Below are 16,334 nucleotides of genomic sequence, written 5' to 3'. Positions count from 1 at the left end.
TCCAGAGTTGGTTGCAGAGTGATGCACAATTCAATATATGTTCCACTTAAAGTGAATTAATTTCCTGTGGGGTAGAGCACCCAGCCCTTCCTAGCAATTTAAACTTTCCCTTGTACCTCAGCCATGGTCCTTTCCGCACAGCGAAATAAAACGTCCTGCAGATGTTTTAAAAAGGTCCATGTTGACTTCCTGTGCTCCCACAGCATGGAGAACACAAGCATTGCCAGCCAAAATAGTTCTTTTTCCCCCACCTACTAGCAGACGGAAGTCTGGTCAGTTGTAGAGTTCTGCCCACCATTTTGTGTGCTACTCTTATGCCTCTGCCATTTGGTGAAAATTTTCCATGGAGGTTTCCTCTGCTTGCAGCTTATCTGTATGCAATTTCCATGTAAACAGTAGATTAATTGGTTTTGCCTAGCAATCCCATGCACGCGTCATTTTTCCTTTTTTCTTTTGAGGGGTATGTCTGTGAAACGGTGACAACACAAATATGCACATATTGCAGCTTCTCTAATCATGATTTTGTAACTTTGTGGACATTCCCCTCAATACATCTTGGGCCTTTCCATTCCCTCCTCAGAGGGACCTTTAGATTGCCGGATGCGATGTTCCGTCGCTGTTTTAAACTGTTTTAATGTGGGATTTAGAGCCCTAATTTTATTATATTGTATGTATTTATTGAATGTGCTCTTGTTATTATAGATTATATTAGTTGTTGTACACCGCCCAGAGCCCTCCAGGGGTGGGCGGTATAAAAGTCGAAGGAAGGAAGGAAGGAAGGAAGGAAGGAAGGAAGGAAGGAAGGAAGGAAGGAAGGAAGGAAGGAAGGAAGGAAGGAAGGAAGGAAGGAAGGAAGGAAGGAAGGAAGGAAGGAAGGATAAATACAAAACAAAACAATTAAGTGTGTGGGATCACTAGGCATTCATCTGCTTTATTCATCTAATTTTTACATGGAAATCGTGTGCGAATGAGTTGCAAGCCGAGGAAACCTTCATGGAGAATCTGCTGCGGCACACAAAGCAGTGGGCCAAACAGTGAAAATGGAAGTTAAGAGCTTTGGGCGGGAGAAATTAAAGCGTTTCCAGACTTCTTTTGTTCACGCATCGGGCAGGAAATGTGTTCAAACTGGGTTCCGGGGGGGAACATCGCTTATTGAGCTATTTTTGAAAAACCCGGGTTGAGAGAAATAAAGCATTCTAAGGACGGTTTGGAGGAGAGAGCTGTGTGAACTTCTTCTCCAAAACAATTTTAAAAACATCCTCAAAATGTCTTATTTCTGCTGTGCATAAAAGACCCATGCTGTCTCATTGTCTATCACCTATTATTGCTCCACAGACACTGGCTTCGGCACGACCAGCGGAGGTGCATTTGGGACATCTGCTTTCGGGACAAACAATAACACCGGAGGACTCTTTGGGAGCACACAGGCCAAGCCAGGTACGAGGGATACAGCTGCTGCTTACTCCTTGACCTGAGTTCTTTCTTCATGAGTGATTTGTGTTTTAATTCTGGTGACTGTTTCTGGTTTCAGGAGGGCTGTTTGGTTCAAGCACGTTCAGCCAGCCGGCCACATCCTCCACAAGTACCGGCTTTGGGTTCGGAACATCGACAGGGACTTCCAGTGGCTTATTTGGGACTGCGAGCACTGGAGGAGGCCTCTTCTCATCCCAGAACAATGCCTTTGCACAAAGTAAACCAGTGGGGTTTGGCAGTAAGTTTCAGTGGTTCTTCTGACAGTGTTCTGGGAGCTACTGAGTTGCTGAGGGAAACTCTGCAGTTGTTAAGGTTAAATTCCCTCCGGCTTGTTTTTCAGATTTGTACAAAGTCCGTAGCATCCATTCATACAAGGCATCTTGCTCTTTGTTGGAGGTTTTCAATGGGAAAATAAATGTATTGTCTTTCATGGCTTTCACGGCTGGAATCACTGGGGTGTTGTGGGGTTTCCGGGCTGTATGGCCGTGTTCCAGCAGCATTTTCTCCTGATGTGCTGTGTGGTTTCCGGGCTGTATGGCCATGTTCTAGAACAGCCCGGAAACCACACAGCACCCCAGTGATTCCGGCCGTGAAAGCCTTCGACAATACATTTTCTCCTGATGTTTCGCCTGCATCTGTGGCTGGCACAGAAACCCCACAACACCCCAACAAAATAAAAAATATTTGGCAAGCAGCTTTCTGAGAAGCTTGTGTGTCTTCTCTTGGGAGCAGCAGTGGCGTAGGAGGTTAAGAGCTCGTGTATCTAATCTGGAGGAACCGGGTTTGATTCCCCGCTCTACCGCCTGAGCTGTGGAGGCTTATCTGGGAATTCAGATTGGCCTGTGCACTCCCACACACGCCAGCTGGGTGACCTTGGGCTAGTCACAGCTCTTTGGAGCTCTCTCAGCCCCACCTACCTCACAGGGTGTTTGTTGTGAGGGGGGGAAGGGCAAGGAGATTGCCAGCCCCTTTGAGTCTCCTGCAGGAGAGAAAGGGGGGATATAAATCCAAACTCTTCTTCTTCCTGAGGTTCTGGGTGTCAGAGCATTTAATGTGATGGCATGAGATGGCTTTTCACAAATGCCAGGCAACATTAAGTTGATGAGAAACGTTGTGTCCATGCTTAGGGCCCTTCTATTGATGCGGACCCACCTCTGGGAAATGGGGCATGTAATGCTTACTGTCCTTTGCTGCAGGCATAGCTATGAGCCATCCCTATCCAGCATGCAAAAACGTCTCGGGAATGTGAGGGTCGGTGTTAATTAGTCTGCTGTTGTAGGACAACTGGTGACCTTTAATGTGACTCATTAATTTTTATTTATTTATTTATTTATTAGGTTTATATACCGCCCTCCCCCGGAGGGCTCAGGGCGGTTCACAACAAAAATATAAACAATAAACCATAATAATACCGTACCTACAGTACTGGTCCTTCATTTAAAAGCAGCGCTCAAATTATAACCTTTCCATTATAAATACAATAAATGCCGATAAAAATACAGATGGCGTCCCGTAATTTAAAATTCCCCTAAAGGAGGGGCAGCAGGGGCCTCGATGTTTAAAGGGGTGCACACATCAACGGCTGGCTTCCCCAAAAGCTCGGTGGAACAGCTCAGTCTTGCAGGCCCTGCGGAACTCCTTAAGGTCCCGCAGGGCCCAGACAGCTGGAGGAAGAGCGTTCCACCAGGCAGGGCCCAGGGCTGAGGAAGCCAGCCGTATCATGGAGGGGCCAGGGACTTCCAGCAAATTGTCCTCTGCTGAGCGCAGAGGCCGAGTTGGGACATATAGGGCCAGACGGTTGCTTTTAATTAAGTTGCTTTTCGTGCTACCAGCATGAGTAGAAATTCTCAGTCAGGGTTTCTCAAACTTGCGTCGTGCTCCAACTCACCTAAGTCCAGAGACGCAAGTTTTTAGGTGTGTGGGTGAAGAAGAGAAAGGTCAATATGAGGGGTGTGAGCAACAAGCTACGTTCTGGCCTTTTAAAATATTTACTCTCATATGACTCACGAGTGATACATCCTGTTCCTTTGGAACAGGGGAGGGCGGGGCACAGCATTCTGATACTCAGTTTGTTCTCCTACCAGGGCTGACTTTGTGCATGATCCAAAATCAGCATGGAATAAAAGCCTTGATTAATCGTATTGGGGTGTCTTTTGTGAAACTGTTGCAAATTTTATACTGGAAATTAGTAATTTTAACTGTATTTCTTAACCTTGTTTTGTTTTAAAATTTTGTCCTGTTTTATATGCCAATAAAGGCTTGTGTGTGTGGGTGTGGGTGTCTTCAGGGTTTGCTTTAGAGCCGTGGTGGCAAACCTTTGGCACTCCAGATGCTATGGACTACAATTCCCATCAGCCCCTACCAGCATGGTCAATTGGCCATGCTGGCAGGGGCTGATGGGAATTGTAGTCCATAACATCTGGAGTTCCAAAGGTTCGCCACCACTGCTTTAGAGGATGCTCTGGTGTGTGTGGAAAAGAGCGGAGGGTACTGAGGGATGCTTAGAGCCGATCAGGCCCTTTCAGTGTTCAAACTTCTCCAGTTATAGTTAGATCTCCAAAAAAAACACGAGGGGGCGGGGGAATAACCTGCCACTTCGCTTGATTCTGGATCACAAGAAACTGTTATGGAGGAGGTGAAATAGAGGGAATTTGGGGTGAGATTGGACATAATATAAATGGTAAGACGATTGAAGAGCAGCTGAAGAAAAATAATCAGGACTCAAGGAGAAGATGAGCATTTCCATACAGGGATAGATCATTATCCTACCCAGTAGCATTTTCTCCTGACGTTTCACCTGCATCTGTGGCTGGCATCTGCAGGACTGGATGATCCTCTGAAGAGGCCAGCCACAGATGCAGGCGAAACGTCAGGAGAAAATGCTACTGGAACACGGCCACACAGCCCAGAAACCCCACAGCACCCCAGCGATTCTGGCTGTGAAAGCTTTGACAGTACATTGTTAAAATGTTTATACTCTGCCTTTCCTCATGCTTCAGGATGGTTTTCATCATAGTTAAAATATTGCCTGCTAAAACCAAAAATAAAGTAACAAACTCCAGATCTCGTCTCCCTTAAAAGATGCGCGCCATTCAAGTGCTCTGAAAAGCCCCAGCAAACAAGCAGGCCTTTCGGCACCTCCTGGAGACGCCTCTTCTGGGAGCCCATCCCATAGAGCAGGAACCATGAGGGGGAAAGCCCAGGCTCTGGTCAGTGCTGGACAGGCCACCCTAAGTGGAGGGTAGCCATCTGGCAACCACAGTTGGCATGCAGGAGCGTGTGGAAGGACCCTGATCCCTTACAACTCGGAGCTTTGCTCTTCGGCAGTTGCCACCCGTGACAGCCAGAAGCTTCGATTCCTTTGTATTAAAGCTGCTACAAAAACAGTCTTTTTCCCCAGGAGTGTTCACTCGAATGGCGCTGGTTCTAGGCTGAAGTAGAAAGGCAGGGCTGTTACCGGAAACATGTTGGTGCACTATAGATGTGAAAAAATTTTGGACAACCGGATTGTTATATATCGAGAAACTGGTGAAGATTAACATTGGGATAAATAATGATTTAATGTTCATGGGTGTAATGGAGGATAGAAGGGTAGATAAAAAATATAGCTATATGTATAAAATAATGATCAAAGCAGCACATGCAACAATAGCTTTAGGCTGGAAAGAAAAGAAAAAATGGACAATCCAGAAAGGGTTGGAATATATCTGGGAACAAGTGACACTGGACGTTTTCGATATAATAACAAAAAACAAACTGGCCAGATAAACAGAGCGAAATTCTGAAGATATGGACAATATATGTGGACTGGATGAAAGAAGCTGGAGTCAATGAAGAGATATGGGAGAAGAGATTACAAAGAATGAACTTATTTTATTTATTTATTTATTGGTTATATTTTTATACCGCCCTCCCCCGAAGGGCTCAGGGCGGTGAACAAACAGAATAGAGCACATAAATCAAAGCTAAAATCCAATAAATATTAAGTAGTTTTTGGTTCTATATAAATAACCCCATCCTATTAAAACGCAGCATTATTAAAATCAGCATAAAAGATGACGCCTACTATCAAGACTTACTGCTGTTTGTTTGATAAAGCTATGAAGAAAATATAGGGGGGGAAAGGGGAAAATGTATTTGAAAACAAATGAAGAAAAGTATTAATATAAAATGGAATATTCAAATAATACAATAAAAATTATAAAAATAAAATAAAAAAATTATTAAAAAAATACATGTTGGTGCACTTCACTGTTGGCTTGTTGAAGGTGAACGCTAGCACTTCTGGGCTGTATTCCATCACTTGATCATAGGTTTAGAAGTGTCTTCAGATCCTAGTTCTGGCTTTTAAGATTTTTGTATTCTTTTTGATACTGATTTTCTTCCTCCCTTTCTTCTTCCCCTTTTTTCTTTTTAACAGACTTTGGGACGAGTACCAGCAGTAGCGGTTTATTTGGAACCACAAACACGACGTCCAACCCGTTTGGGGGCACATCTGGATCCCTCTTCGGATCGACCAGCTTCACCACTGTTCCGACTGGCACGACCATTAAATTCAATGCAAGTCCAATTGTGTTTACTCTCAAAAGGACCAGTTCTAACCTTTGTGCTGGATTGTCCTGTTTGTTAAACTTTCGGATGGACGGGCCTGCGGTTCCGTAAGAGCAGCCCTGCTGGATTATGACCAAAAGAACATCTAGTCAGGCATTCTGTTTTGCACCAGAGGCCAACCAGCCGCCTCTGGGAAGCCCCCCACTTGGGAGACGGCAACAGCATCCTTCCTGAGATTGCAAATGCCTTAACAGTCCAGGTGATCGGGAGCAGCAGCCGCAGAAGGCCATTGCTTTCACATCCTGCACGTGAGCTCCCAAAGGCACCTGGTGGGCCACTGCGAGTAGCAGAGAGCTGGACTAGATGGATTCTGGTCTGATCCAGCAGGCTAGTTCTTATGTTCTTCCGCCGTGCTCCTCAGCAACTGCTTCGAAGGCCTTATTCTGCCTTTGAGGGTGGAGATGCCCATCAGGGCTAAGTAGCCGTTAATAACCCCCACCTCCGTGAATTTCTCCTCTCCCGCTTAAAGCATCGCAGGTTGGCAGCCATGGCAACATCCTGTGGCAGGCAGTTCCACAGTTCAATTATGTGCTGTGTGAAGTAGTTCCTTAGAAAATGTGCCTTTCACATAAAAGTATTGTAGTCCAGCCTGGTTGCAGGGTGCTGGTCCAAAGCTTTTCCCAAAACGTCCGCAACGTCTCTTCGGATTAGAGCTAATATAGCACAGCAGTGGCGTAGTGGCTAAGAGCAGGTGCATTCTGATCTGGAGGAACCGGGTTTGATTCCCCGCTCTGCCGCCTGAGCTGTGGAGGCTTATCTGGGGAATTCAGATCAGCCTGTGCACTCCCACACACGCCAGCTGGGTGACCTTGGGCTAGTCACAGCTTTTTGGAGCTCTCTCAGCCCCACCCACCTCACAGGGTGTTTGTTGTGAGGGGGGATAGGCAAGGAGATTGTAAGCCCCTTTGAGTCTCCTTCAGGAGAGAAAGGGGGGATAGAAATCCAAACTCTTCTTCTTCTTTTGGAATTTTACATCATTGTTGGGTTGCAGTCCCACTGGTGAGACAAGGGAGAGGTCCTCAGGCTCTGACCTCTTTGCAAGCTGAATCTAATTTCGTTTTATTGCTGTTTCCTTTACTGAACTCAGTGGTGAGAAAGGGAGTTCTCTGTGCCTCTTGCAGTGGTGTTTTTAACTCTGGGGATTTTTAATATGGATTTAATTTAATGTTTTGGTACATCACCAGCTCATGTGAAGTAATACTTTGGGAGCACTGTCAGAATTGTTCTGTGGAAGCGTGAGACTGAAGTGTGTTGTTATGTTGAAATAAAATGCTCTACGGTTAGAGACAACAGTGGAAGAGCTGGAGTATTGCATTGCAGGGGGTTGGACTTGATGGCCCTTGGGGTCTCTTCCAAGTCTATGATTCTATGATTCTATTGCATACTGTAATATTCACTGTAATTGGGTAGCAGAGTTTGAGCATCGCTAAGGATGGTGATGCAGGAGACAGATTTGGCCCAGAGTATAGACTGGGAAGTTTTCCTGCAGAAGCCTCTTTGGGGGGAAAAATGAGCCAAACCAGTATTTTAGTTTAATAGGGCTTATGCTGGACAACTTCCTAGTTTCAAGGTATTTAAGCATGAAAAAATCTGGAGTCACTCATGTTTATTCTGAGCCAATGTCCTGATCAAGACTTCTGTGGAATTTTTAGGGAGTAAATATACATCAGTTGGGGGCAGTACGCAAATGTGTCATTCCTCGTTAACCACTGCATTGGTCTACTGTCTGCACAAATCTCCTCTGAGGGCAGCGGCCCCTTTAAGGACAGGCAATTCCAAGGGTTCCATAGCAGTTGGTGAAACAGAAGATGACCCAGATGTGCTTCTCTCTCATCCGCTGTAGTGGAGATAGTTGTCCAAATGTGGGCCAGCTTGGGGGCAGAGCTCCTTCATGGCCGAGAAGGCCTAGAATGGGGCAAGCCAGTGTCAAGGGCACGATGTCAGCGCATCAAGAAGATGAGGCAGCGTCTGCATTTGTGCATTAAGGCAAGCACAGTCCTGCTGTGTATGGAAATCTCCTTGCCCCAAGGATCTCAGAGCCTCCCAATGAACATGAACACCCAGCAGGCTCATAACTGGTCAGAAATCTGAGCCTAGTTTTCCCATGTCTTGATCTCAGCCCCGACTATGGCTCTTCTTAATAGGGTTGTCAGTCTGCTGTGCATCTGTTCGGGTGCTAGCAGATCTGTTTTGGGTGCTAGCAGAACAGTTGCTGTTCTGTCCAATGATAACCAGTTGCTTACAGGATTCCTTGCATCTGGAATCCAGGAAGTGAGATGAATGTGGAGGCTGATGTTTTGTCGCCCCTCCTGTTTTCTCTTGCAGCCGCCGACCGGCACTGACACGATGGTCAAATCCGGAGTCAGTACAAACATCAGCACAAAGCATCAGTGTATTACGGCAATGAAGGAATACGAAAGTAAATCTCTCGAGGTGAGTCCATCAAACGCCCGTCTCTCTCTCTCTCTCCTTCCCTCTCCAGGCTAATATGCTACACTTGACCTTTATTATTTTTTTGGATGTTTGCTTAAAACATTTGTATGCTGCCTTCCACTCTGAAGGCCGTGAATGATTAAAGACATTAAAACCAACTTTTAAAAACATGCATAGGTTGGTCCCCGTTGCTTTAACCTGAACTGCTGTGCACGCTTTGTCAGCCCACTCTTGAAGGCATCCCATAAGCTCCTTAATTAGCTTATTGAGCTGCCTGTCTGTTGATCTGGCCTACCGAATGACCTATTATTTCTGCTTTAAAGCAGCTTTATTGGGTTCTTGTATGTTTCCGGGTTCAATTCAGTGCATGCACATATTCAGTGCATCGCAGGGATACATGAGAAAATTCCGTGGCTAGAGGGGGTTGCCATTCATCTCTCTCTATATAAAAATGTAACCGTGCGGGTGTTCCTCACGCCCTAACGCCGAAACGGCTGGACCAATTGCTCCCAAATTTTGACACGCCGCTGGTGTCCATTCTGGGCATGTTTCTGGACCATCACCAGGCTCCCAGGTCACACTGGAGCCCGGTAAAACTCACGCTTAGGGAAAACCACAGTGGACCAATGAGGGGCCGCCGTATTGCAGGGGCGGACCAATGAGGGGCCACCGTATCGCAGGGGGACGTGCCTTGCCCGCCTTCACCTCAGCAGCTTTATTGGGTTCTTGTATGTTTCCGGGTTCAATTCAGTGCATGCACATATTCAGTGCATCGCAGGGATACATGAGAAAATTCCGTGGCTAGAGGGGGTTGCCATTCATCTCTCTCTATATAAAAATGTAACCGTGCGGGTGTTCACCTCGCCATGTGTCCTCCTGCTGGCCAAGCCACCTGGCTGTGGAGCGTTCAAAGCAAAGGCTCAGGAAACTGCCGGTCATCCTCTCCCCTTCCTCCTCCCTCCCTCCCTTCCGCACCGCACTCACCGGGACAGGAAGAAGGAGCGTGCCAACCCCAGCTGCTTGGAACAGCTGGTACGCCACTCCCCTTCCTCCTCCCTTCCCTTCCTAACTCCTCCCCCCCCGGAAAGCCACAGCGAAGCGTGGCCGGGTCTGCTAGTATAACATAAGTTCTCCTCCTCCCCACTCTCACTAGCCAGCGGGGTGCAGTGGTTAAGAGCATGTGGGCTCTAATCTTGAAAACCGGCCTTGATTTCCCACTCTTCCGTTTGAGCAGCGGACTCTTATCTGGTGAACTGGATTTGTTTCTCCACTCCTGCATTCCTGCTGGGTGAACTTGGGCTACTCACAGTTCTCTCAGGACTCTCTCAGCCCCACCTGCTCACAAGGTGTCTGCTGTAGGGGGAGGAAGGGAAAAGGAGCTTGTAGGCCTCCTTGAGACTCCTGTAAGAAGGCGAAGTATAAATCCAAATGCTTCTTATTCTCTAGTGTGTTCCTGCATGGCTGGGGGCTGGACTTAATGGCCCTTGGGGTCTCTTCCAACTTTATGATTCTGTATCATCATCTTTCTTGCTGATCGTTCACGCTTTCCTGTAATAGTGAACTCATGCTAAATTCAGCTGTCGGTGAGCTGCGTTTGCATAAAGCTTTCCTTTAACCTTTGACAGCCAATTGACACAATTACAGAAAGATTAGATTTATGCCTTCCAATGAAGATTAAATTTGGCCTTCTTATCTGGCTTCAGAAAATATAATGCGAACCTGTCAGAGTTATTCTTACCTGCAATTGTCGGGATTATCTTCCAGATACTTAAGAGCCAATCATTTAACTTGGCATTAATCACATGATTAAGATTGGAAGGGATTTAGAGTAAGATAAGAGGGATCGTTTTCTGTAAAACTACGTTACCGTGATAGGTAAATCAGATTTCTCAGGAAGTCTCAGAAGATTAGAGGAGATCGCTGAGTGTTTGTGACTTGGGTTTATGTGAAATACTTTGTGAGCAGTTCTAATATAGTAACCTAAAACCTGGTTTGCCTAACATTTTTATTGTAATATAGTTAAGGGTTGGTAGTGGCTTTAATAAATTTAGCCCTTGTGTTTACAGTAACTGTAGGGTTAATTCTCCCATGTTTGTATTTTGTAGCTTTGCCTAATAAAGGTACCGTATATACTCATGTATAAGTCGAATTTTTCAGCACATTTTTAATGCTGAAAAAGCTCCCCTCGACTTATATGCGAGTCATTAAAATTTTTTGTGTGTTTTTATTTTGCCGGCCAGCAGGGGGCGCGGTTTTTATGCTAGCGACACCAAAATTTCAGGGTACCCTCAGAAGACACTCCTGATGATACCAGCCAAGTTTGGTAATGTTTGGTTCAGGGGGTCCAAAGTTATGGACCCAAAAGGAGGTGCCCCCATTCCCCATTGTTTTCAATGGGAGCTATTAGTAGATGAGGCTACCCTTTGAGGGTCCATAAATTTGGACCCTCTGAACCAAACTTCATCAAACCTGGCTGGTCTCATCAGGAGAGTCTCTTTATGATACCAGCCAGGTTTGGTGAAGTTTGGGTCAGGGGATCCAAAGTTATTGATCCCCAAAAGGGTGCCCCATCCCCCATTGTTTACATTGGAAGCTTACAGTAGATTTTCCATTTCTGATAATATCCCTCTTAAAATCTAAGTTGGGTTACATTTGGACATACAGATGATGATGAGGAATCCAGTTTTGAAGGATTTTAACTCCTGTGTTTTAGCTTGGTTGCTGATTGAGCTAAGGTTTTTGTACTTTTAAAGTTACTGTTGAGACCATATTGTTTTTGTTGACCCTCTTTTCCCCTTACAGAGCCAGTTTACTGTTTTTCTTTGAAATAAATATTCAAAAACATTTAACCTACTGATGCCTCAATTGATGTAATTTTATTGGTATCTATTTTTATTTTTGAAATTCACCAGCAGCTGCTGCATTTCCCACCCTCGACTTATACGCGAGTCAATAAGTTTTCCCAGTTTTTTGTGGTAAAATTAAGTGCCTTGACTTATATGCGGGTCGACTTATACGCGAGTATATACGGTAACTTTTTTTTTTTCAATAAAAGGTAAACTCTCTGAAGGTTTCCTGCCTGGCTTCCTGGTTTTAGTACAAAGAAGAGAACTCACAATTATGGTACTCGTATTATTATTGAGAGCCAGCTTAGTGTAGTGGTTGTGCCTTGAAACTTCTTACAAGAGAGAAAGGCAGGGTATAAATCCATATTCTTCTCATCAAGAAGATTTTAAGGTTGATGGACAGCCTTTCTTAGGAATATTCTGGAGATATCCAATTCTAAATGTTTTAAACAGATGCTCTTTTAGAGCTGTTTAGTCCAGGTTCTTTAGTTGGATGCAGGAGTGAACATCTTGTTATGAGTAAACAGTCCTGACACGGAGGAACCGAGGGTTTGATTCAGTAGACGGCATCTCCACGTATTCAGCTGTTCCGTGTGTTGTGATGGTCCCTATGAACTCGTTCTTCTTTAGGAGCTTCGCTTGGAAGATTATCAAGCAAACCGCAAAGGGCCCACCAACCCCGTAGGAGCTGGAGCGACTCCAGGGCTCTTCGGATCGTCCACAGCTACGTCCAGTGCTGCCACGGGGCTGTTCGGCTCCTCCACGACGAACACTGGCTTTTCCTACGGGCAGAATAAAACGGGCTTTGGAACCAGTAAGTGCGGACGTGTCTGTCCCTGTCTGTAGCTGCAAGAAAATGCCAGGCAGGATCCCTGCCTTTGTTATGACAGCAATGTTGGTGAAGCCTCCTGTGAGCATAAAACAGGAAATCCCTGCCTCTCTGATCGGTTCACACTTTCCAACAGACGGGAGAGGACAGAGGCAGAGAGGGAGGGGAAGGTGAATGTGAGCAAATGTGGTTACGTCTACTCAAACCCGGTCATATCCGGGGAGAGGGACTTAAAGGGGCATGCGGAGGTCCAAACAGGAAAAGGAGATGTTGAGAAGGGACTCTGCAGGAGGGGAGGTTGGGTGACCACCTGTGCAGGTGACCCATCTGCAGAAAAGGGTGCTGGAGAGGGAGCTGCTTCAAGAAAGTTTTACACACCTGGTGACTGAGGGAGGAGATTTTCCCTCAGGAGTAAGGGAAACAACCCCTCTCAACTGGAATGGTCTCTTTGATGGGGCAGTTGGGCTGCATATCAGAGGCATAGGTGCCCCCCGGCCTTTTAGAGTCTCAAGCTGTGGGTCTCCGGAGAGAGGAGACGAAACAGGATGTACTGAGTTGGTCGGGATACTTACAGGGGCTTGTTGGTGAACATGGGTTTGCCCAACATGATTATATTGGCAATAAAATACAGCCTGTAAATCTGTATGTTCATGTATCTAATCTGGAGGAACCGGGTTTGATTCCCAGCTCTGCCGCCTGAGCTGTGGAGGCTTATCTGGGGAATTCAGATTAGCCTGTGCACTCCCACACAGCTGGGTGACCTTGGGCTAGTCACAGCTTCTCGGAGATTAAGGAGGGAGATTAAGGAGGTGACCATTTTTATAGCAAGAAGAAGAAGAGGAGGAGTTTGGATTTGTATCCCCCCTTTCTCTCTTGCAAGAGACTCAAAGGGGCTGACAATCTCCTTGCCCTTCCCCCCTCACAACAAACACCCTGTGAGATGGGTGGGGCTGAGAGAGCTCAGAAGAGCTGTGGCTAGCCCAAGTTCACCCAGCTGGTGTGTGTGGGAGTGCCCAGGCTAATCTGAATTCCCCAGATAAGCCTCCACAGCTCAGGCAGCAGAGCTGGGAATCAAACCCAGTTCCTCCAGATTAGATACATGAGCTCTTAACCTCCTACGCCACTGCTGCGTAGGAAGCACTTGGGAGAGGCAGAGCGAAGGTGGTGCCGGACATCTGGGTAGGGCGTACTTAGCAACTTGCTTGTCCAGTTTTGAATTATGCAGTACCTTGACTTGATTATTAGTGGTCAGCAGAAGGTCACCTCTGAGCTGATCAAGGTCACCCTGCTTCATGTATGCTCCCATGCCACCTGCTAAGGTTTGGTGAGCCTGCTTGGAGGACTGGCACTCTGCCAGACCCATCTTTCCTGTGAAGCCTTGGTCTCAGTTCTCAGCGTAGAGTAGCCAGCATATTTAAAAGTAGCTGACTCTGCTGAGCCCAGTTTGATTCCCCACTCCTACACATGAGTGGCAAACTCCTCTATCTGGTGGACTGGATTTGTTTCCCCTCTTCCATTCATGAAACATTCTGGGTGACCTTGGGCCGATCACAGCTCTGTCCAAACTTTCTGAGCCCCACCTGCCTCACAAGGTTGTGTGAAGGAGGCTGTAAGTCGCTTTGAGACTCCTTAAATGTAGAGAAAAGGCAGGGTATAAAAACCAATTCTTTTTCTTCTCTCTTACTGAAGCAAACCCTGTGTGCATTTTAGCCACCCGCTCACCTTCAACCTTTGTGTTTTTTTTTTTGTCTCTCAACATTGTTATTTTCCAAGCAGACTGTAAAACAAGTTTTTAAAAATGAAGCACTGAGGTGCTATTTTTATTTATTTATTTATTGTTTGTTTGTTTGTTTGTTTGTTTGTTTGTTTGGATTTGTAGACCGCCCCATCCCCGAGGGGCTCTGGGCGGTGCACAACAATATCCACGTGTATACAGTATATTAAAGGTTCACAATAGTGACCACATAACAATCATTACATTTGCTAAAATCCAATAAAATCCATTAAAACAGTAGTCAGTACAAAAATATCAGGCGTCCCAAAACCCAATTTATTAGAAGCCTCCCTAAAAAGAGGGAACGGCCGGACTTCTCCCTAGGACGGTAGCATAGATGAAAACAAAAATAAGATAGTAAAATAAATCCGTAAGGGGGGGCGCTCCCACTCAGCGCCCCACTCAGATTTACCTTACTGTGTAAAGCAAACAACCACCTGCTTCATGTTCTTTCTACTCCAGGTACGACAGGTTTTGGAGCAGGAGCAGGAAGCCTCTTTGGGCAGACGCAGCAAACGACCAGCCTCTTCAACAAGCCCTTCGGTCAGCCGACAACAGCGCCGAACACCGGTTTTTCGTTCGGGAACACTGGCACCCTCGGGCAGCCCAATACGAACACCATGGTAGGGTGACGGAGCCGGCAGCAGCCTTGAAAGCCTCCCGGGCTGTGTTTATTCTGCAGCTTTTTACTAAAAAGGAGAGAATTCTCCTTACATAAGAACATAAGAACTAGCCTGCTGGATCAGACCAGAGTCCATCTAGTCCAGCACTCTGCTACTCGCAGTGGCCCAACAGGTGCCTTTGGGAGCTCACGTGCAGGAGGTGAAAGCAATGGCCTTCTGCGGCTGTTGCTCCCGAGCACCTGGTCTGCTAAGGCATTTGCAACCTCAGATCAAGGAGGATCAAGATTGGTAGCCATAGATCGACTTCTCCTCCATAAATCTGCCCAAGCCCCTTTTAAAGCTATCCAGGTTAGTGGCCATCACCCCCTCCTGTGGCAGCATATTCCAAACACCAATCACACGTTGCGTGAAGAAGTCGAATGCCTTTCTCCCCCCAGTTCTTCCAGCTGCTCAGTGAGATTTCCATGCTCTGAATTATCTGTTTGGGGCAGAGCAGGCGCCCCCAGCCCAGCATGTATGTATCTCACGAAATGAGGATACCAGGAATTTGAACCACTGTACATACTTGCCCTTAGCAGGGGTTTGTTGTAGCAAACCTCTCAAAGCGTCATGTGTGGCAAACTTGGCAAAATCCCAACAGAGCTTGTTCTTATGTCAGACAAAAGGCGGGCAGCCCGACTGACTCTCTGGCTCTGGAGATACGTTCTCTTGTCAGTGGCCTTGTGCTGACTCCGCAGAGCTCAGAGGAGCTTCGGTGTGGCTTCCAGAAGCCTCCTGGGTCAGTCTGTTCCCCCACTTGGAGTTCAGCAGCGCTGCTGCCTCCAGAACTGTGCACACTCTACAGAATATGATGATCGCATCACAGAATATGATGATCTCATGATAGAGACGGGGGGGAAGAATTAGGACTAATAAAAGGAAACACTTCTTCACGCAACGTGTGATTGGTGTTTGGAATATGCTGCCACAGGAGGTGGTGATGGCCACTCACCTGGATAGCTTTAAAAGGGGCTTGGACAGATTTATGGAGGAGAAGTCGATCTATGGCTACCAATCTTGATCCTCCTTGATCTCAGATTGCAAATGCCTTAACAGTCCAGGTGCTCAGGAGGAGCAGCAGCAGAAGGCCATTGCTTTCACATCCTGCATGTGAGCTCCCAAAGGCACCTGTTGGGCCACTGCGAGTAGCAGAGTGCTGGACTAGATGGACTCTGGTCTGATCCAGCAGGCTAGTTCTTATGTTCTTAGACTTGTTGCCTGTGAATTGGTTTAGGGATTTCTCTCCTAGTGTATGTGTGTTTGTGTTTCAGATTCATTGGTTGTCCACCTCATATATAGTTCACATGTTTAAGGATACATATGTTTTAAATATTTTCATTAAAATTGAGTTTTTAATCTTGTGTTAGAGCCAGACAGGGGTATTGTTTTGTTGCTGTTGACATTTATACTGTCTCAGGCTCTGCTTTGTATTTCATAGGGACTGGCAGAGCCCCAGATGGAATTAATATAGGGCACTGCCAGAGAGGACACTATGGCAGGGCTTTACAAGGCAGCTACCGTATGGGGAAGAACTAAGGGAACAAATATTAGTTGGCATTTATTATGTATTTATTTTAAAAAAGAGTGGATGTCTCTTTTGGTGTCCGCTGGTGGAAGGGTCACTGCAATTGGTGGCCACTGTGGGATCAAACGTCCTAAGGAGAGAAACCTATTTAGGGCATCACAGGTACCTTCCACAGTTGCAT

At 46.3% G+C, this 16,334-nt stretch overlaps 1 protein-coding gene across 2 annotated transcripts in view; it reads left to right on the top strand.

Annotated features, from left to right (window-relative positions):
• Positions 1-16,334, top strand: part of LOC125431078 (nuclear pore complex protein Nup98-Nup96-like) — a 67,125-nt gene that overhangs the window by 8,949 nt on the left and 41,842 nt on the right. For both annotated transcript variants that reach the window (XM_048493641.1, XM_048493642.1), the window contains 6 exons: positions 1,336-1,437; positions 1,532-1,711; positions 5,894-6,033; positions 8,410-8,517; positions 11,994-12,177; positions 14,429-14,589. In XM_048493641.1, coding sequence (XP_048349598.1) covers positions 1,336-1,437; positions 1,532-1,711; positions 5,894-6,033; positions 8,410-8,517; positions 11,994-12,177; positions 14,429-14,589 — 875 coding nt within the window. The remainder of the gene's footprint in view (positions 1-1,335; positions 1,438-1,531; positions 1,712-5,893; positions 6,034-8,409; positions 8,518-11,993; positions 12,178-14,428; positions 14,590-16,334) is intronic.

Source organism: Sphaerodactylus townsendi, linkage group LG04, assembly GCF_021028975.2.
Source record: "Sphaerodactylus townsendi isolate TG3544 linkage group LG04, MPM_Stown_v2.3, whole genome shotgun sequence".
NCBI lineage: Eukaryota > Metazoa > Chordata > Lepidosauria > Squamata > Sphaerodactylidae > Sphaerodactylus > Sphaerodactylus townsendi.
This window is presented reverse-complemented; position numbering and strand designations above follow the sequence as displayed.